Genomic DNA, 21,947 nt, shown 5'->3' with positions numbered 1-21,947 from the left:
TTCAGTCGTCCTAACACCAGCCTAGCGTGGCTGCTGAACCCGCTGCGGATTGTGTGCCTGCTGCTGTGGCGGAACTACAAGTGGCATGTCTTGGCCCTGCTCCTGGCTTGCCTGCTGCTGGTGTTCCTGGCCTTGTTACTTTACACGTTACCCGGCGTGCTGAACCAGAGACTCATCCATCCCAAGGGCTGAGCCCTACCCGGCCGGCATAGACTTATCATATAGAGAGAGCGCTGTGACGCCACCCGAGCTGACCGCAAAAACAGACAAACAACAAGAGGAGCAGACCAATGCGTGACATATAAATATCTAAACAGGAAAATAGGGGCCAGCTGGATGATCGCCTAAATGGGTTACCAAATCAGGGAACCGCTCATATCGGGGGTGTACCTCACAGCAGGATGTTTCGGTGCACGGCGCTCAGTGCTGAAACTAGAAAAGAAACACAGGCATCCGGGCACATCGCCTCTAGTTAGGACATTTAAATACGTTATTCAGGAAAGAGAGGCGCTAAAGCGGATGTGGCCAGAAAAATAGCAAAAATACAAAATGAACCCTTTGCACACTCGCATGCAAATGTTCAAACAAATGTATTCACAGATTCACTCATCCAGGCACCACTGTTATCCTTACAGCTAAGTTATAGGCTGGGGTTTTAGTTCACAGAAGAATGCATTCTTATGCTTAGTCACCTATACTGCGCAGAAGTACCCAGGTAAACATAGGTGTCCTAACTCTGGCCCCGTAACATGCATAGTGCAGACATGCAAACACATTCATTGCATCAAACCTATCAATGGATTAGGAGCACACATCCTGACGTCCTCTCCTGGGACAGATAGTGCATCTTACCAATCGCACAAGGGAGCTAATGTTATGTATCTATGTGCACCATGCACATATACCAGCATAAACTGTGTGCATGCTGACAAACACATACAGGGGAAGGAGGGAGTGCACTGAATTAGACCCTAGCCACAGGGGTCAGTACATATACATATATCCAGGCACATCGCCTCTAGTTAGGACATGAAATAAGTTATTAAGGAAAGGGAGGTGCTGAGGGGGGTGTGGCTAGAAAACAGCAAAAATCTATTAACCCTTCGCACTCTCGCATGCAAATGTTCAAACAAATGGATTCACAGATTCACTCATCCAGGCACAACTGTTATCCCTACAGCTAAATTATAAGCCGGGGTCTTAGTTTACAAAAGAATGCATTCCCTTGGGAACTAAGACCCCGCCTTTTAACTTAACTTAACTGTAAGGATAACATGAACACAGGCAATCCAGCGCAGGAGATTTGGGCGCAGCCGGCGCCACCATAGACCGTAATAGGAATTACATCTACAGCGGCGCTCAGTGAGTAACTTCAGCAAGGTCAGAAGATGGAGCTGAAGTTACTTACAAAACACTGTAATTCGGCCCCCAGCATTTGCTGGAAGCCGAATTACATCATTCCCCACCATCCATGTAGACCTGGAGGGTAAAAGTCTGAAGAGATGCACACCCCACTGTAGATCTTGTAAAGATGTGCCCAGGCTGCTCGATCACCACTCGAGTACAGATAGCCAAGAAATGAAGCCGGCACCATCAAAGCTCTTTTACTTTTTATTTAAAGACTGTCATACATAACAGCGACGTTTCGGAGCAGATGTTACGCTCCTTTATCAAGCTATGGCAGTCTCAAATGGTAGATTTTCAACAACAGTTTATATAACACACCCTAATTTCAAATTCACCAATTATGGGCTATCAAAACAAAATAGACCAATCCCCTGACTCCACACAAGGGAGGACCTGATGGGGAACTTTAAGCGAAAATGTAGGAGCCAATAGAGAAGAGGAGAGCTCACCTGCGTCATATGCAATCCTCCTCCACATCCGCATCACGCTAGGTAAGCCCCACAGCTCGGCGTCACATGGATGGAGCCACTCCCATCAGTCGCACGGACCAGATGGGGAACTGTGCGTCGAGTGGGCAGCGCTACAACGTCACGTGGACGTTGTCAGGGGAACAGTGAAGACGCCACGGAGAAAACTCCGTGCGTCTATCAATACAGTGGATGACATCACTGTAGTCCTGGCCAATCAGGCGGCTCAGAGGTCCACCAATCGGCCGGCAAACTGCTACACCACGTGGCAACGTGTAAACCAGCTTACATGTTGCCATAGCGATGAAATGCCGGGGCAGAGATGCGGATGTAGAGAGAGGTGTGCACCGCGCATAAGGCAGCCCAGAATCTACCATTTGAGACTGCCATAGCTTGATAAAGGAGCGTAACATCTGCTCCGAAACGTCGCTGTTATGTATGACAGTCTTTAAATAAAAAGTAAAAGAGCTTTGATGGTGCCGGCTTCATTTCTTGTAGACCTGGAGGGGGAATCGTATTTAACGCCGCCAGGAACTTGTGCAGCAGCAGGATAAGCCATACCAGCTGTATCCTGCACCCAAGTCTCCCGGCGGTGAATTCTCTTGTACGCAGGATAACAGTGGTGCCTGGATGAGTGAATCTGAACGCATTTGTTTGGACATTAGCATGCAAGTGTGCAAAAGGTTAATTTCGTTCAGTGCTGAAGCTAGGCTCCGCCAAAGCAGTAATGTTATACTGCGAGGGGCACGTAAGGATAATCCGGGGTTCCGGTGAACGTCTGACCCTGAATTACAGCGCTCTCTGAGTTGTAACGAGTATAGTATTTTGCCGAGGATTTGAGCGCCAGCAGGGCGAGCCCTCATTCGCATGTACCTGCCCCTAGTTTGGGGATCCAGGTGTCCTTGTATGGGTTCCCGAAGAATAGAGATCATCTGAGAAAATGGTGAAAGCTCCACTATCACAATCAATTGTACAATTTAAAATACATATTTATAAAATGTACATTTGTGCCGGAGTAAAATGCACTATACATTACTTTTTTTAAAAATTTTATGTCACTGTTATTTACGGTAGATAATACAGATCTCACAGGCTTTGAGCTTTTCCATCTTCTCAGTTTTTTTTTTTTTTTTTTACTTTTCAAAAACACTTACTGAACATCAGCTGGTCAGTCCAAATGCCAAAACAATGTGTAAGCGAGTAGGGAGGCTGGCATCTCTGTATAGATCCTTTCCAGGGAGTGGATCCCCCTTTGCCGTTTCCACCGCTCCCCGCCACGATCCTGGCATTTAATCGCCAGTTTTAGGCAGTGTTTACAAACAAATAACATGGCCACTAACCAGGAAGTGATGTTTGTGTGTGTGTGTGTGTGTGTATGTATATATATATATCATGTTACAGTATACTACAAGTTTTTATTACATAGTGAATTATCTGCACTCTAGTCTGTGATTCTCACAGTTTCTCAGCATGTGACAGGCAGCTCCCTCCCCTCTCAGCCTCAGGAACTGCATCAGACACGCTGAAACTGAGAGCAGAGATGTCTGTGAGGAGTAAACAAAGCACACAGGAGTGAGCCTGGAGAGGGCGTGCATAACTTGCCCCTATCACAGCAGAGCAGTGCATTCCTCTCTGGGTCGACAAAGCTTGACAAAGAAAAGAAGATTAGATATATTACAGAGACAGTGCAACTAGAAAAGGCTGCAGTAATCCAGAGCACATTAGCACAGGTATAGGAACTTATAGAAGAAATAAGGCTGAACATTTTCTTACAGAGTATCTTTAAAGTGACCCTGAGCACTCATTAAAAATGAAATAGTGACTTACCTGGGGCTTCCTCCAGCTCACCGTAGGCCGCAAGGTCCCCCGACGTCCTGACTCTTCTCCCGGTCCCGCTGGTGGCTCCGTTATGGTACGACTTCAGCCGGCCGGTGTGAGAGTCCTGCGCATGTGTGGTTCTCTAAAATTGAATATGATGCCGGAGGCCTTGTGGGCTAGGGTGGGCTGGAGGAAGCCCCATGTAAGTCAAAATTTCATTTTTCATGAGTGGTCAGGGTCCCTTTAAATAAAAAGTACGGTAATAGTTCTAAATGAAATGTGATTCCGGTTTCATTTCTTCACACTTAGTGGGATTTTAAAGAGGTAAGAATGTATTGTACTCCTTCTCATTTGTCCCTTCTGTTGAGTGCACCGCCAGTGATTCCTGTTACTTCCAACCACTAAGCACTTTAAACCACTAAGGGGTCCTATATACAGTTTATACATATAAATATTTCAGGGGTTGGCCAGTGATTAGAGGCTAGTATTTATTGAGGGTAATGTTCCATATTGCTTCATCTAATTATCATTATTATGCATTTGTATAGCACTGACATTTTGCACAGAGCTTTATGGAGTACTGCAGAGGAGCTCACAATCTACTGTTCCTTACCACATTCTAGGGCCACTTGTGAGGGAGAAGGAAGTTGACCTATCAGAATGTTTTTGGGGGGCAGGTGGCTGAGATTGGGACTTGGTACTCTAGAGCAGTAAAGAAAGTATTAACCATTACACCTCCATGCTAGGGACAAGAACAAGGACAAAGATAGCAAAAGGATAAGGACAGAGAGGGCAAGAGACAAGGATGATAAAAGGACATCTGAGGACTATCGGGTGAAACTTATAGACTGTTTTTGCATGCATGCACTTCCTCCCCGGGGGACTGTGCACTTTGTGAGCCCCATTTGCCACTAGACTGTAGTCTCACCCCGCCCACCCGCATGCTTGGCCGAATCCGCTCGTATTTTGTTCAGTCCAAACATGCATCTAAGCCACTCCCACTTTCGCCACTTAGCATCACTTGATGCTGCCAGATAAGATCACATGACCTGAAGTTCTAGTTGAGGTTTTAAGGTTCCGGTAGTATTTGCTTGCATGTCCGCTTACATTTCTACCCCCCATGGAATGATTACATATAAGGATCAGTGTTTGATAACCAGCCTCAAAAATCATTTTAGTTATGGTAAGAAAAATACATTTAGAAGTTTAGGAAATACCTTTGAAAGGGATGACTGTATCAGCAAAATGTGGAAGTGGGAATTTTACTAAACGAACTGCAGTAAATTAAAATCCAATATCCCCTCTTCAATAGACGGTGGGTTGTACTACTGCGGTTTTGTCACATCCACCGCCCTGCCTGAATTTATGCACATATCCTAACCATTCAAGCTTGCAGATGAATTAAAGTTGAATAAAATTTTTATAATTTTTTTTAAACAAGTACTCAAAAAAGGCTTCACTATCCAAAAGATAAAAAAGCGTTACCAAATCGTCTTTATAAGTTGGATAGATATTTCTCTAGAGCTGCTTATGTAATGCACTGCAGTCGTTTTCCTGACAGGAAGTGGGTGTGGTTATTCCAGCTGAAAAATATCCCTCCCCGTCATCCCCACGTACGTGTAGTTTCCTGCCCTGGAATTAACGGATCGCTGTTGTAAGCCTCGTGCCATTGCACAAGATGTAGGGGGTGCCTAAAATATCATTTCCTGCTTTGCTCAGACTTTCAGGTAAGCCATTTGAACCTATGGCATCAAAACAGAGAGATGAGAATTCTGGGAAGCCGTATACTGTTGCCATGGTTTCCAGCAAGACGTACTCTGAAAACTTTGCTGGTGTAAGAAAAGATTTAGCAGCTGCAGGCTGGAATTAAAAGATACAATTCAACAATATAAACAGGATTGTGTGGTGATAAAATGTTATATAATGTATATTATATAAAATATAATGTAGTGGCTGGATAGTGTACTGGTCAAGGTCTCAGCCTTCAACATGGGAGACCAGGATTTGACTCCTGGCTAGGGTCAGTACCTATACAGTAAGGAGTTCAAGGCAAGACTCCCTAACACTGCAGGGTGGCCTCTTGACTTGAGCGCTTTGAGTCCGACAGGAGAAAAGCGGTATAGAAATGTTCGGACTATTATAATATTTTTTTTTTGACAAAGTGGCTTTAAACTTTAAGAGCCCCCTGACAGTTCCAAAGTTTCTAGAAGTCTTCAGAACTCAGCCCTCTGCATCTACCTAACGGAGATAAGCAGAAAACTCTCCTATCAATCACATCTCCGCTAACCCAGGAAGTGCAAGCTGTGCTAGCAAATCAAAGCCACTATCTGCTCTTCAATTAGTTGGCTAAATAACACAGCTGTTCATTGACTGCCTGCTTCTCGCCTCCACTTGCTAGAATGGCTTCAGCAGCCTGGGTCACTTTAAGATGTGCCCATTCAGAGACATTTCTGCTCATCACTGGCCTCGATTCATCATTGTCTTTGAGATAAATTTTTCTAGTTCGTTAAATTACCGAATTCGAAGTTTATTGATTTCTAGTTGTATTAATCAAGGTTTTTCCACATTGGGTAACGTGTCACTATTTCCATTTTACAGCGGTAATTTAACACAAGGCCATAAGATTCCCGTGGAATGGTGGGTAAAAGGCAGTCCTTTGAGCACCACGTAGCAACATTCAGAATAGGGCTTAACTCCTGGACCAGTATTCTGGAAGTGGCTTAGGACAATCCCACAATTTCGCCAGCTGCGGCTTGATAGGAGCCTTTTCTGAAAAAATGTACTGCAGCTAGCAAATTAGTTAACCCTGGCACTGCCTGTGTTCTCTTACAAGATGATTCAAGAGAAATGCAGATGTCCTGGTATAGCAAGTAAATCCATTCTCGCGCAAATTGATATGGTTCTAGACCTTATTCTTGCCCTTCTGAGCCTTTGAATCACTCTCAGCTGATACATAACCACTTCTAATGGCTCCATCTTCTCTGTCAGCAATTATCTGACAGGAATAACGACAGAGCAGTGAAGGAGATAACTAATCCTAAATGTAACGCTAAACCACGCCCACTTTCATTTTCATGAATTGCACTTTCTTCCATTTTACCGCATCATTACCGAATGATTACCGAATGCTCGCTAACTGCTGTAGATAACTTTGATGAATCCTGAAATCAACTTATCGAGTTCGGTATTTTACAGAGCTGTCGGTAATTGATACGATAAGCCTTGATGAATCGAGGCCACTGTCACCAAAGTTCAAAGGTAACGCTGGCATGCAGACCTAGATTGCAGGGAATACGTGAGATTGGGCATTCCCCCTTTAAAAGGTACAGAAACACATAGTGCAAATTTATTCAGCTGGCATTGAACCCATGAAAATCAGCGGCATCCCCGCCTGCAGCTAACAGAGCAGTCTGGCCAGTCACCTCTAGGGGGAGACGCTGATGTACTGAGGCCTCTCTCTAGAGATCTCCGAGGATCGGGGATATCAGAAGTGACCCAACAAACCTGGGGCCGCATGTAATTCACTTTTTCTCCTGAGTTTTCTCCTAGGAGATACTTTTTCATCTTCTATTTAAAATAACTTTCCAGCACTATACAACTAAAAAGTACAAAAAGGTAGATGTAAAAGTGCTGTCACAATTACTTTGAGTGTTTTCTTGCTTTCTGGTGGCATTTTATTGTCAGGTTTGTAAATATCACCCAATAGAAAAAGTGAATTGCATGTGGGCCCTGGACTGTGTGGTGTAGATAATGCTAGAGGCCTCTAGTGGTAACATCAGACACATGCCACAGTGCCCCTAGTGTTTGACCTCTATAGCATTTCTTACATCACACAGGCAGCCCGGGACTCGGGAGTGGAGAGACGGGAAGAGCAGCCGGCGGGGTGAGAAGATGCAGGAACTGCAGCACGGACAGGCGAGCGTAAGCTCCGCAGGGGGGGGGGAGTTGGAAGTGGGTGGGTGTTTCACTGGAGACTTGGGGGGAGGGCAGGAAATTTGGGTGCCGGAAGGCAGTGGATGGTTGAGCACCACCAAAGGCACCCAAACCATTTGGGCACTTGCTATAAATAATATTTGTATGGACGCCTATGGGGGCACCTAATATTGGCCATTTATTGGTGCGCCCAATATTTATCATATTTTTTTGGGGGGGGGTTAAGGTTAGACGTTGGGGGAGTGTTAAGGTTAGGCATCCAAAGGGTAGTGGTTAGGGTTAGGCATGTGGGGTAAAGCTTTGGCATCAGAGGTTGGGGTGGTAAGGTTTAGGCATCGGCAGGTGGAAGGTTAAGGTTAGTCACCAGAGGAGAGGTGGTTAGGGTTAGGCATTGGCAGGTGATGATTAGGGTTAGGCATTGGCAGGGGGTGGTTAGGGTTAGGCATTGGCAGGTGATGATTAGGGTTAGGCATTGGCAGGGGGTGGTTAGGGTTAGGCATGGGGGGTGGTTAGGGTTAGGCATTGGCAGGTGATGATTAGGCATTGGCAGGGGGTGGTTAGGGTTAGGCATGGGGGGTGGTTAGGGTTAGGCATTGGCAGGTGATGATTAGGCATTGGCAGGGGGTGGTTAGGGTTAGGCATGGGGGGTGGTTAGGGTTAGGCATTGGCAGGTGATGATTAGGGTTAGGCATTGGCAGGGGGTGGTTAGGGTTAGGCATTGGCAGGGGGTGGTTAGGGTTAGGCATTGGCAGGTGATGATTAGGGTTAGGCATTGGCAGGGAGTGATTAGGGTTAGGCATTGGTAAGTGATTAGGGTTAGGCATTGGCAGGGAGTAATTAGGGTTAGGCATTGGTAGGTGATTAGGGTTAGACATTGGCAGGGAGTGATTAGGGTTAGGCATTGGCAGGGAGTGATTAGGGTTAGGCATTGGGGGTGGTTAGGGTTAGGCATTGGCAGGGAGTGATTAGGGTTAGGCATTGGGGGGTGGTTAGGGTTAGGCATTGGCAGGTGATGATTAGGGTTAGGCATTGGCAGGTGATGATTAGGGTTAGGCATTGGCAAGGAGTGATTAGGGTTAGTCATCGGGGGGTGGTTAGGGTTAGGCATTGGCAGGGAGTGATTAGGGTTAGGCATTGGGGGGTGGTTAGGGTTAGGCATTGGTTCTCTGTATATAAACAACAAGCCGCCTATAATATACATGACATTGTTATGTCTGCCAGGATTATCAGCACCTCAGTAACCTCGCCTCTAGCAGGCATTCCAATTTATTATAACCCTTGGATGGTTGTGATTCCCGCACAAAGCACAATGCAGTGCCCTCTGGTGGAGGAGAGAGGTCTAGCACAGAGAGATTGTGTTCTATAGACTATTTTTCTAGCCTGTGTTTTGTATTAAATCTATGAATGATTTCACTCATTGACATTGGATTAAAGGAACATGTTTGAAAAGACGAGTCTCCTGTGTTTCTTGGTGTACCCGGATCACACTCGGGGTGATACAGCCCCCCTAAACCTAATGCGTTACAATTAAAAGCTATCACAATCCAAAGTTGACGTTTTCTAGGGTTCAATGAACTCTATGGAGAAAGGCTTCAGCTAGAGGTAGAGACGCTCATCACGGAATATTCATGAGTAACCACGGTGGTTACTCGTGATTCAAATTACGGAATTGTATACGTATATAGGGGCAATAATATTTCTATGCATGCGCAATGATCCGTATAGACGCAGTTACCGCACGCGTAGTTGACTTCACAATACATACGTCGACTAGGCGTAGCGGGCGAAGCTTCGAATAGCGGTACTACGCGGAAATACGTACGCAAAGTTTTTAAACGTCGTCTATGAACTACGATGCGTAGTTGCGGACTACGACACGTAGATTCGCACTGGAGTAGTTTATGAGCAACCCTGCTTTCTAATGTACTTTGAAAAAAGGTTTAAAGCCTTGTACATTCACTGGAGGGTTCTTGGTTCAGGGAGCCACTCGGAAGCAATTTCTGGAAACAATCTAGCACATGTGCTGCTTTTAAATGTTTACTCCGAGATCACTGTGATAAGCTCACAGTGATCATTGTAATCTGCTAATTACAGTTACACGGCATTTCACATGTATTGACACAGTTGTGTGCAGCCGGGCGTACTGATTGATTACTCATCTGGGGCTTCTTCCAGTCCATAGCAGCCGTCTCGTGCCCTCGCCGCAGCCTCGGTCCTCCGCCTTGTCCCGCTGGTAAAGTTTGTGACCCCGCCGGCGGGTCGGGTCTTCTGCACCTGCATTCATGCTCGCACGTCCACATCATCTGGCACACACTGCGTCTGCGCAGAAGACACAACCCGCCAGCGGTGTCGCGATCTTCACGGCCAGCGGGACAATGCAGAGGACCAGGGCTGCGGCGAGGGCACGAGACGACTTCGTGGGGCTGGAAGAAGCTCCAGATGAGTAAAAATTTGTTTGAGCCCCGCCTCGCCTCGGAAGTCCTTTAAGGGTACCATTATGCTTTGCTTATACTGGTATAGATTGGTATAGATTATTTCATAGTGATCATTTCTCTTTAATGCACACCTGAATTGGGCAAAAAAAAAAAAAAGTGTTATTCACTTACCTGGGGCTTCATTCAGTCTTTCAGGTCCCTCTGTGTCCCTCGGGTCCCCTCCGTTCTGCCGCTGTCCCACTTGGAAAGATCTACTAGAGCTCTAGTTGCAGCTACTGCCAAGTGTGGTCCCATCTGTGCATCTCCTCACACGATGGGAGAGTGATCAAGGGTGGGGGAAAGACAGGACCACGCACAACGGCGGAGACTGGGAGGACTGGAAGAAGCCCCAGGTAAGTAAAGATCCACCTTTTTTGGCCAATACAGGTGTGATGAGAATCCAAAAGTGACTGCAGCAACAGCAGCTATTAAGTTTTATCAGATGTTGCTCTATGCACCTCGTACTCCTCCTGATATCGCTTGTGTAGGAATTTTTGTCAGGAGATTAGAATCTGTGCAGTGTATAATGAACACATTAGTTTTGCCCGGAGTTCCCCATTGACCAGAATGGACAGCTGAACATGGCAGTGTGATTGTAACAGAATTACCAAACTCCTCCCTGTACCATCAGTGTGTTTATTGGTGAAGAGGAAGCTCTGGATAGACAATATGATTCTTGCACATCAACTCTGACTGAAGTCCACCTTCATCATCTGTGTGGGTGGCACCTCCAACTCCGCATTGATCTAGAAACAAAGATCATGGAAAACATGAGTTGCATGTGATCCAGTGATAGTCATGGAGAGAATCCAAAGACATCACAACAAGAGTTGTTTAGATAATATTGTTAATGACTAACTCTACAAGATTTCTTTACAAGCTTTCAAAACTGTAAGTTTCTTCTTTAGGCATGGTACAGAACTGGGTCAGAACTGTAAAAGTATCACCTACACAACTTCTAGAGTACATCCAGAGGAAAATAAAACAGTTTTAAATGGATTTTTTTCCATTTAGTGTAGGAGAAGACATTGTACCACAAACCCAAGCAACTTCTTCTCCATTTAGAATATGTGCAGCGAGCTAATAACCCGGTGTTCCCCAGAGTCTACCTGAATAGGAGGAACTGAAGCCCGCTCAGGACAGCTTCATCCCCAGAATGAGGGACTTAAAGCTTACCTAGTATTTGCAGACATGTACTCTATATACTCGCATATAAGCCGAGGTACCCACTTTCCCCTCAGAAACCACGAAAAAGTGATTGACTCGCGTATAAGCCCCCTCCCCAGTATAGCCACTCCGCAGTAGCCCGATTAGCCCCCAGTGCAAGTCAGCCCCTCTCCCCGTAGCCGGATGTGCCACAAGGATGATACAGCTGTGTTTTAAGATGCCATAGACAGCGATTGCTACACAGGAAGAATCCCCCATCATTGCACCACAGACACGTTGCTTGCACACACCGATTCACAAGCCAGGGGACACAGGTAGTCTTGAGCAGCGCACTCTGCACACCATGCAAAGTGCGCAGTTTGCATACCGGTGAGGTGTATTTCGTTGCACTAAGTAACAGAGGTATAGCAAGCACTCAAATGCTGTGTTTGCATCGTATCAAAGTGTGTAACCAACTAGCACTCCAAGGCAAGAACCTTTAGTATCTGAAGAAACCCTCCTGGCGGTCAATTAAAACCACCAGGGGGCAGCGCAGCACTATTTTTAATTTTTTTTTTCTTTGTAATCATGTAGCTAGCCTAGCGCTAGCTACATGACAGCCGCTGAGCTGCGGCAACCCCCCACCCCCTCCGGCGATCAGGCCCATCAGAAACTTTAAGTGTCTTTCCATTGTAAAATAGATAGCCTGCAATGCAAGGCTCTCTTACAGTGTTGCTGCAAAGATCGGCAGGTGGTAGGTTTAATCGCTCACCCACTTGCCCATAAATTCATAATCCCAGAAAACTCCGCCCTCCTCCTTAGGAAGGCTGCTGCTCTGTGGCCACCTCCGCCTGCTTTCCATGGCCCGCTTTAGCTCAGCAGCTAGGCCATAACTGGTGACTGGCCAGCTGGGGGTGGAGCCATGGCAAGCAGGTGAGGGTGGCAACAGAACTTTGGAAGACTTCGGGAAACATGGTCGGGGTGGTCTTACAGATCGAGGGGTTTCTGTCATTTATGAATTACGGGTCTGCTCTACCACCTTTAAGCAACTTCCAGCGAAACATACAAGAGATGACAGAGGAGCAGGGGGTACATTAATATTTTCATTTCAATTTACCCTTATATGGGCACAACATGTCTTGTCTTACATTTGGTGTAGCGTTTCCCTTTCAGTGAATTATGCATAAAAAATTTAGGCATTATTTCAAGACACTTGAGTTAAGGAAGTCACCTGGGTTGGTGACAAAATGTCCTCCAGAACACCAAAAGAGAAGACAAACTTCCATGTGAAATTTGTCTGTGAAGGTCCCATTTATAATCAGGGTCGCCATCAGGGCATTACAACTGATACTGCTGTAGGGGGCCCAAAGAGGGTCTGTTGCCGTCCAGGCTGGCAGCACAAGGGGCGGGGGAAGGGGGCACAACTTCTTTCCTCCCTCTCCTAGGTCCCCCACCTATGCACCCCCTATGCAGAGCTATGCACAGTGGATCTAATTATGTTTCTTCTACTGGGGAAAAACTGCCTCTTTATTAGTTGGTCAGAGCAGTAGGTGGCCCCAAAATTTTATATGGCGGCCCTGTGAGGAGTAAGTGAATAAACTATCTATCCATTTAAATTCTTGGTTATTCCATCTTTCAACAGTCCTTTAGAAGACACATGGTTGGTGGTGAAACCTGAATACAAATGAAAGCATCCAGCTAGACCCACATCACACTTTCCTATGGAGAGAACACAATCTGAAGAAAAGAGAACATTCTAGAGCAGACATAACTTGCTGGGAATACACTGCTCGATTTTCCGCTCGATTCTCCAGCTCGATCGTTTCATCGCTCGGTTTCCGCGGGCAATTCTCTTATCGTCTGCTCGTTTTTCTTATCTTTTTCCATTGTCTATGCGGAATCGAGCGGCGAAACGATCGGGCGGGAGATCGGACATGTCGGAGATTATCAATCGAGCCATCTAAATGGCTCAAAATCGTGCCGCGTATTCCCAGCATAACGGCCTGTGAGGAGTCAGAGGAAGGTGTGAAGATGACCCACTGAGGGGGGGCGGAGTCCCACACAGCTACAGTAGCAATAAAGGAGACCTCCGCTCCTTACCTTGGAGTTCAGGTATTGGTGTAACAACATCCTCAGCTCTGCGTTCTGCTGCCTCAGGGCTGACGTCTCCTCGATCAGCTGGGCTCGATTAGTCAGGACATCGCTGAAACACAGCAGACCACAACATGGCTACACATCGGAACGCCACTTTAATGCAAAATACAAAAACAATTCCCTGCAGGACAAGTGTAAGCATGGCAACGGTTTCGGCAAGCATTTCCAAACACCACTGCGTTTTTCCTTTGCTCTGCCTCTGCCAGACTTTGGTGAAATTGATGTAGGTACATTTGCACCTTGTAGTTGTGAGGCCGCCCTGGCCTGCGAGAAAGACGCTATCACTGTAGAGGGGAAATATAGGAAAGCAAAAATGTAAACGTGCAACAGATGCATCCACAAACAGCGGACTGTGGCTGTTACTGCGAGGAAGCATAATTCATCATATCTCAGCTGCTGGCTGAGCTCATCATAGCTAGCTGCTAAGGGTGCTGGGAAGGTCGTTTTAAAGGAAATTGAGGTGAGAGGAACATAAGGCTAACATAGTTATTTTCTTTTAAACAATTCAGCTGTCCTGCTGATCCTCTGCCTCTAACACTTTTAGCAATAGCCCCTGAACAAGCATGCAAATCAGGTGCTCCGACTCAAGATCAGCAGGGCTGCCAGGCAACTGGTATTGTTTAAAAGGAAATAAATATGGAAGCCTCCATATCCCTCTCACCTCTGGATCCCTTTAATAGATGCTGGGCAAACTGGCAAGCCTCCATTGATGCTGAGCTACTTGCAAATAACGTATTTTGGGAAAGCAAAATTGTATTTAGCATGTTTTTTCAGTAGGAGGGCTTCTAGGTCCATAAAGCTCTCTGTAGAATCTCAGAGGGTCTTGTGCTCTGTGACATAACTAACTCTTTTATCAAGCCATACTACAGAGTCATAGAACTCCATGCCTTACACTGATGAAGGCCAAGACAGGCTGAAACAGCCGTCTGCACGTCAGGTTACGTGGCTCTATAAGATTAATAGGCTATAGGCATAATAGAAACCAGCGGTTATAGATGTACGACTGGCTCTTCAAAGACGCATGATATGAATATTCATTTATGGCTGTGAGGTGATGCATTATGGGGGTTACATGTTGCTTATGTGAAGGTGGTCCCTTCTGTTTTAGGAAAGCAATGTTCAGTTTGGCCAGGCTGTGAGATAGACGTGGGAGGACTCAACACTGATTGGCCACAAGGTCAGGGGCGGGGCTGTACTCTGCAGTGCCACTTACCAGTCCCAGTACTTACTAGTATTTCTCAATGGCGGACTCCAGGCCGTCCCACACTTTGAGGCGGGACTCGGGGATGACGCGCGCCGCCTCCTCCCAGTACTCCGCGTCCTGACTGCTGTCTCTCTCCACCGAGCCGGACTGTCTGTGGCTCTGCTTGTCTCTGTAATAGAGGAGGTAGGCACTGTATGTATTCATACGCATTAAAATAGCTCCGTCATACGCTGCGGCGCTGTACAAACGTCCTTATGTCAGCCTGCTGCAGAAGAGCTGACAATTCTAACCGCTCCACTACAGAAGCACATTATTATCACTGTTATTACACACTTATGTATTCCATATCCCTTCACAGCCTCTGCACCCCAGGAGCTTACACTCTAATGTGTTAACCCCCATCCACACCCTCTATTTATATCACTTTATTATACATTCTTGTGCCTTCATTACCCTCATTACTATTTGTATTTTATATACTTACAGTAGATCACAAAAGTAAGTGCACCTCTCACACTTTGGTAAATATTTTTTGTTATATCTTTTCATGTCACAGCACTGAAGATATGACACTGTGATACAATGTAAAGTAGTCAGTGTACAGCTTGTATAACAGAGTACATTTGCTGTCCTATCAAACTAGCCCAACACACAGACGTTACTGTCTAAATCGCTGGCAACAAAAGTGAGTACACCCCTAAGTGAAGAATATCAAAATTCTGCTCTAGTAGACATTTTCCCTCCCCAAGGGACTCCTCAAACGGAAGGTGGAGGAGCGCAAGGTCTCTACATGTGGCTAGATAGAGTACTGGTTAAGGGCTCTGCCTTTGACATGGGAGACCAGGGTTCAAATCCTGGCTAGGTCAAGTAACTATTCAGTAAGGAGTTCAAGGCAAGACTCCCTAACACTGCAGGGTGGCCTCCTGAGCGCGTCCCAGTGGCTGCAGCTCTTGAGCGCTTTGAGTCTGACAGGAGAAAAGCGCTATACAAATGTTCAGATTATTATTATTACATCCAGCAGCTTCATCATGGAGGAAGGGAAGAGGATTCCAGTTGTAACATGTGACGCTCTAGTGACCTCCAACAACAAAACATTTGTAAAGCGCTTTCCTCCCGCAGGACCCAAGCTGCATAAGCTTGTCTTAGATGAGTACATAGTGATGTGCACAGGGGGTAAAGTTATGTGATCATCAATACCAGACTAAATAGGGGGCTTCTCAGTTTTGATTTTAATGTGTCCAGGGTTGGAGCTGTCTTGATTAAGTCTGGCAAGGCATTCCATAGGGTCGGGGCAGCATGACCGAAAGCTCGGGCTCCAAAGGTTTTTAGTTGGACTCTGGGAGTGATACTTTTGATCTGAGGTTGAACTCGATGCCCAAGAGAATTAAAGGAAAACTGTGAGGTTTGGTATTGGAAAATTCAGATACTTATCTCGGGGGGAAGGGGGGGGCGGGGTTTGGGGCTAGGGGAACCCCTGTATCCTGGAGAGGCCTCCCCCATCCTCTATAGCCAGGCCGATCCAGCGATGAGACCCCCGAAGCATGGCCACACTGCGCAGCAGCACACACCCACTCGGCATCTGGCAGAAAAATCAGAGCCTGATGGGTCCGTGCTACTGCACAGTGCACAGACATGCGCAGCAACATGTACAACATGTGCATGCGCAGTGGCATGGACCCAATCGGGTTTGGCTTTTTCTACCAGAGCCCGAGCGGGTCCGTACTACTGCGCATGCACAAGCTGTCCACAAGCAATTTTTCGGGGGTCTCATCGCTGGGACAGGTCGTGGAGGAGGACCCAGAGGCTTCCCCCTCCTGAGGCGAGAACCTCATAGGGGCACTTTTTTTTTACTGACAGGTACACTTTAAGGCACTGCTGGAAAATAATGGTGGCACACAAAAATATTAGCACTTTGAGCAGAATTTTGACATTCCTCACTTAGGGGTGTACTCACTTTTGTTGCCAGCAGATTAGACATTAACTGCTTCCGGACCGAAACAGTTTGAATCTACGTCCAGCTGGTGGTGCTGACTGGACGTAGATTCTGCTGCTTCGGCACTCCGCGTTACCACCGATCCCGCCGCTCTGCACCCACCGCAATTCGCTCGCTCTGCCATCTATAAGACGGCAGAGCTCTGTGAGCAGGTCAGGAATCGCTTTCATTGGCTCCTGACTGCGTGACCAGTGTGAACCAATCACATTGATGAACAGCGTCAGGAGACAATGAAAGCGGCTCCTGATTGGCTGTCAGCACTCTGCTGTCATAGAGACGGCAGAGAGAGGAGCCTGCGGCGATGGGGCAGCGTTGTGACCGGCGAGAGCGTTGGGTATGTGCGGCGATTCTTCGGGAGGCGGAGTTTTATGCTATCAACAGTCTCTGGTCCTGGCAACCATCCTCTTGGCGATGTCCGCTTCTGCAGTGGAGGAGACCGGGAGCCACCGGAGCTGCGGCGAGGGCACAGAACAGCTGCCAGGGGCTGGAGGAAGCCCCTGGTAAGTGGATGTTTGTTTGTTTTTATTCTCCTTGGACGTATCCTTTAAGGGGGCAGAGACTGCTGCTACGGGAATGGTTAATGGCTATGTGTTGGGCTACTTTGATGGGACAGCAAATTTACACTGACTACTTTACATTGTATCAAAATGTCCTATCATCTGTGTTGTCCCATGAAAAGTAATAATGAAATATTTACAAAAATGTGTACTCACTACTGTGAGATGCTGTATACAGTATATCTGCTATATTCTATAGGTAGCTGCAGTGGCTCCCACTTCTGACCAGTTTGGAACTGAATTCACAAGTACCTGATTACTTTAACTGACAACACAATTATTACCTCTTAGGCAGGATATTAAAACGTAACTTTTAATAAATGAACATATAAAATACACCGGAAGCTGACTGTCTAATATACAGACTCAAAACTCATGAACTAGGGGTCTATAGTAAGCATTACTGGAAAGATTTCTTCCCCCCTTACAGTTCATATAGTCATTAATAAATTACACAAAACCCCCACCAAAATAACCTAACATGTTTCACTTCCTAGCGGAAGCTTTTTCAAGGGAACAAAGTGAAGTGCAAAAGTGCATAGGTGCTAAGGTGCAATTACATTAAAACAAGAAAAGTAACACAAGTCAAACAGCGTGTCCGCTCATGACAGCAGCCTAGCGGACACGCTGTTTGACTTGTGTTACTTTTCTTGTTTTAATGTAATTGCACCTTAGCACCTATGCACTTTTGCACTTCACTTTGTTCCCTTGAAAAAGCTTCCGCTAGGAAGTGAAACATGTTGGGTTATTTTGGTGGGGGTTTTGTGTAATTTATTAATGACTATATGAACTGTAAGGGGGGAAGAAATCTTTCCAGTAATGCTTACTATAGACCCCTAGTTCATGAGTTTTGAGTCTGTATATTAGACAGTCAGCTTCCGATGTATTTTATATGTTCATTTATTAAAAGTTACGTTTTAATATCCTGCCTAAGAGGTAATAATTGTGTTGTCAGTTTGGAACTGAGCATTGTACGGAGATCACTGTTCTATTTCCGGTCTTTGCACCAGAGGAGCTTACACTCTAATGTTCTCACCGCTGTTACACCCACTAGCTTATTATACATTCTAGTGTCTCCATCAGAGATTAATATATTATTACTATGATTATTATGTAATATTTATATAGCTCTGCCATAATCCAGTGCTGCACACTAATCCATACCCATCAGCCTAGGGCACCAGGCCCTTGGGTTTCCATCAGGCCCTAGGCACCTGCAGAGCTGCCTTATGGATGATCCTGCTCTGGAGGTAACCCTGGCTTGTGCTCTGCCTATATCACCTTTTTCTGAGCTGAAGCTTTATTAGTCTCATAATCCTGGTGACACAACACACACCTGGACTGGTGGAACTGCTTGGTGAAGTCCCTCAGGGCTTGCAGGACATCATTGGGGTGAATGAGATCAGCAGCAGATTCCTCCTGAAACACACCACAGGGTAAACAGAGAGGGGAGAAAATACAGAAGAGGGAGGGGGAGGGTACATGATGGGAGACGGGGTAAGGTGTGTGGGGAGGGGTGGGGGGATAGAAGGAGAGGTGAAGACAGGAGGGGAAGGCAGAAGAAGTGGAAGAGAGGAGGAGGATGTGAGTTATGGTGCCCACTATTGGTACAACATTTTTTGTCCAATCATAGATTTCCTCCCACATCCCGAAAACATACAGATGAGTTAATTGGCTTCCCCAAAAATTAGCCCTAGACTACGATACATACACTACACAATACATACATAGACATAGGACTATGGGAGGGATTACAGTGTGAGCCCCTCTGAGGGACAGTCAGTGACAAGGCTATGCACTCTGTACAGCGCCATGGAAGATGTCGGCACTATAGAAATACTAAATAACGGGCAGCAGGGTGGCGTTGTGGTTAGCGCTCTCGCCTTGCAGCGCTGGGTCACATCCCAGCCAGGTCAACATGCGCAAGGAGTTTGTATGTTCTCCCCGTGTCTGTGTGGGTTTCCTCCGGGCACTCCGGTTTTCTCCCACATCCCAAAAACATACAGATAAATTAATTGGCTTCCCCCTAAATTGACCCTAGACTACATACACTACACAATACATACATAGGACTCTGGTAGGGATTAGATTGTGAGCCCCTCAGAGGGACAGTTAAGTGACAAGAGAATATAATGTACAGCGCTGCGGAAGATGTCGGCGCTATATAAATACTAAATAATAATAATAATAATAGTGTTTATGGTGATTTAACTCATAGGGAAAATAATAGATAGGGAAGGATGGTATTCACTCGCAGTGCTTATAGTCAGGAAACGGGAAGAATCCTGGAAGGAACAGAAAGAACGCTCACCTGAGACGCCTCCTCGTGTGGCTCTCTGTATTTCAGGAAGAAGTCTACCAGTTTGTACACGTCGTCCTCCACCTCTATCCGCAGAGCCTGGAACACATCATTACCATCATACTCTCTGCCTTATCCCGGCCCCGCCCCATCACCTGACCCACTCACAGCCTTACCCCGGCCCCGCCCCATCACCTGCATACCTGACACACTCTCTGCCTTACCCCGGCCACGCCCCATCACCTGACTAACTCTCATCCTTACCCCAGCCCTGCCCCATCACCTACACACCTGACACACTCTCAGCCTTACCCCTGCCCCATCACCTGCACACCTGACACACTCTGCCTTACCCCTGCCCCATCACCTGCACACCTGACACACTCTGCCTTACCCCTGCCCCATCACCTGCACACCTGACACACTCTGCCTTACCCCTGCCCCATCACCTGCACACCTGACACTCTCTGCCTTACCCCTGCCCCGCCCCACCGCCCCATCACCTACACACCTGACACACTCTCTGCCTTACCCCTGCACTGCCCCATCACCTAACACACTCTCTGCCTTACCCCTGCACCACCCCATCACCTGCACACCTGACACTCTCTGCCTTACCCCTGCCCCGCCCCATCACCTGCACAACTGACACTCTCTGCCTTACCCCAGCCCCGCCCCATCACCTGACCCACTCTCTGCCTTACCCCTGCCCCGCCCCATCACCTGCACACCTGACACACTCTCTGCCTTACCCCTGCCCCGCCCCATCACCTGCACACCGACACACTCTGCCTTACCCCTGCCCCGCCCCATCACCTGCACACCTGACACACTCTCTGCCTTACCCCTGCCCCGCCCCATCACCTGCACACCTGACGCACTCTCTGCCTTACCCCTGCCTCGCCCCATCACCTGCACACCCGACACACCCTGCCTTACCCCTGCCCCGCTCAATCACCTGCACACCTGACACACTCTCTGCCTTACCCCTGCCCCCCCATCACCTGCACACCTGACACACTCTCTGCCTTACCCCTGCCCCGCCCCATCACCTGCACACCTGACGCACTCTGCCTTACCCCTGCCCCATCACCTGCACACCTGACACACTCTGCCTTACCCCTGCCCCACCCCATGCACACCTGACACACTCTGCCTTACTCCTGCCTTGCCCCATCACCTGCACACCTGACACACTCTGCCTTACCCCTGCCCCACCCCATCACCTGCACACCTGACACACTCTGCCTTACCCCTGCCCCGCCCCATCACCTGCACACCTGACACACTCTCTGCCTTACCCCTGCCCCATCACCTGCACACCTGACACACTCTCTGCCTTACCCCTCCCTTGCCCCATCACCTGCACACCTGACACACTCTCTGCCTTACCCCTGCCCCGCCCCATCACCTGCACACCTGACACACTCTCTGCCTTACCCCTGCCCCGCCCCATCACCTGCACACCTGACACACTCTCTGCCTTACCCCTGCCCCATCACCTGCACACCTGACACTCTCTGCCTTACCCCTGCCCTGCCCCATCACCTGCACACCTGACACTCTCTGCCTTACCCCTGCCCTGCCCCATCACCTGCACACCTGGCACACTCTCTGCCTTACCCCTGCCCCATCACCTGCACACCTGACACACTCTCTGCCTTACCTCGCCCCATCACCTGCACACCTGACACACTCTGCCTTACCCCTGCCCCATCACCTGCACACCTGACACACTCTCTGCCTTACCCCTGCCCTGCCCCATCACCTGCACACCTGACACACTCTCTGCCTTACCCCTGCCCCGCCCCATCACCTGCACACCTGACACTCTCTGCTTTACCCTGGCCCTGCCCCATCACCTGCACACCTGACACACTCTCTGTCTTACCCGTTTCCCACTCCTACGTACCCCAAATACAGAGTCCAGCTTCATGAGGGAGCGGTCGTCCTTCTCCAGTGGGGAAAGCAGCTGTAGCAGTTTACTCTCTACCAGAAATCCCTGGAAACACAACGGTTATCAAAAACAGGAAACAGAGTAACCAAGCAGAATGTATAGGGGGCTAAAAGAGAAAAGACCTCCTTCTAAAAAGCAATGCTTGGTGTGATTTACCTTCTTAAAACAGAAGAAAACTTGCAATAATTCAGCTTTAAGTGAACATTTGTTACCCATAATGCACCACTACTGAATATGCAAATTATCTCTTTATGCCCCTGTAAGCCAGGCTAGCATCCAGAACTTCTGGTGTAGCAAGCCTATAGGCTTTATAAAAGTTTCCCTGCCATGTACTGATGAGGACCAAAAGTCCGAAACAGGCTGTCTAAATGTGGGGTTGATATGGCTGTGTAAAATTTGAAGCTACAAGCTTGCTCTACACCAGTGGATCTGGATGCTTGTCTGGCTTACAGAGGCATAAAGAGATAGTTTTTATATTCAATAGTGGTGCAGAATTATTGCAAGTTTCCTTCTGTTTTAAGAAGGCTAATTACACCAA

The 21,947-nt window shown here is 47.4% G+C and overlaps 2 protein-coding genes across 11 annotated transcripts in view; one reads left to right on the top strand and one right to left on the bottom strand.

The window, feature by feature from the left end:
• OTOF (otoferlin) overlaps window positions 1-1,575 on the top strand; it is a 500,418-nt gene extending 498,843 nt beyond the window's left edge. For 6 of the 10 annotated variants that reach the window (XM_068279952.1, XM_068279942.1, XM_068279943.1 and 3 more), the window contains one exon: window positions 6-1,575. In XM_068279952.1, the coding sequence (XP_068136053.1) occupies window positions 6-192 (187 nt within the window). In that variant the 3' untranslated portion in view covers window positions 193-1,575. The remainder of the gene's footprint in view (window positions 1-5) is intronic. The other 4 variants (XM_068279947.1, XM_068279954.1, XM_068279953.1 and 1 more) reach the window with 1 other exon arrangement.
• Window positions 1,576-10,721: 9,146 nt separating this feature from the next.
• The window catches only part of DRC1 (dynein regulatory complex subunit 1), a 49,693-nt gene continuing 38,467 nt past the window's right edge, over window positions 10,722-21,947 (bottom strand). Inside the window, exons 13-18 of the mRNA XM_068279937.1 lie at window positions 21,365-21,454; window positions 19,465-19,551; window positions 18,490-18,572; window positions 14,629-14,772; window positions 13,346-13,448; window positions 10,722-10,845 (exon numbers count right to left, since the gene is read on the bottom strand). Coding sequence (XP_068136038.1) covers window positions 10,783-10,845; window positions 13,346-13,448; window positions 14,629-14,772; window positions 18,490-18,572; window positions 19,465-19,551; window positions 21,365-21,454 — 570 coding nt within the window. The 3' untranslated portion in view covers window positions 10,722-10,782. The remainder of the gene's footprint in view (window positions 10,846-13,345; window positions 13,449-14,628; window positions 14,773-18,489; window positions 18,573-19,464; window positions 19,552-21,364; window positions 21,455-21,947) is intronic.

This window comes from Hyperolius riggenbachi, chromosome 4 (assembly GCF_040937935.1).
Source record: "Hyperolius riggenbachi isolate aHypRig1 chromosome 4, aHypRig1.pri, whole genome shotgun sequence".
NCBI classification, from domain to species: domain Eukaryota; kingdom Metazoa; phylum Chordata; class Amphibia; order Anura; family Hyperoliidae; genus Hyperolius; species Hyperolius riggenbachi.
Note: the sequence above shows the minus strand (reverse complement) of the source record. Positions and strands in the feature narration are given on the sequence as shown.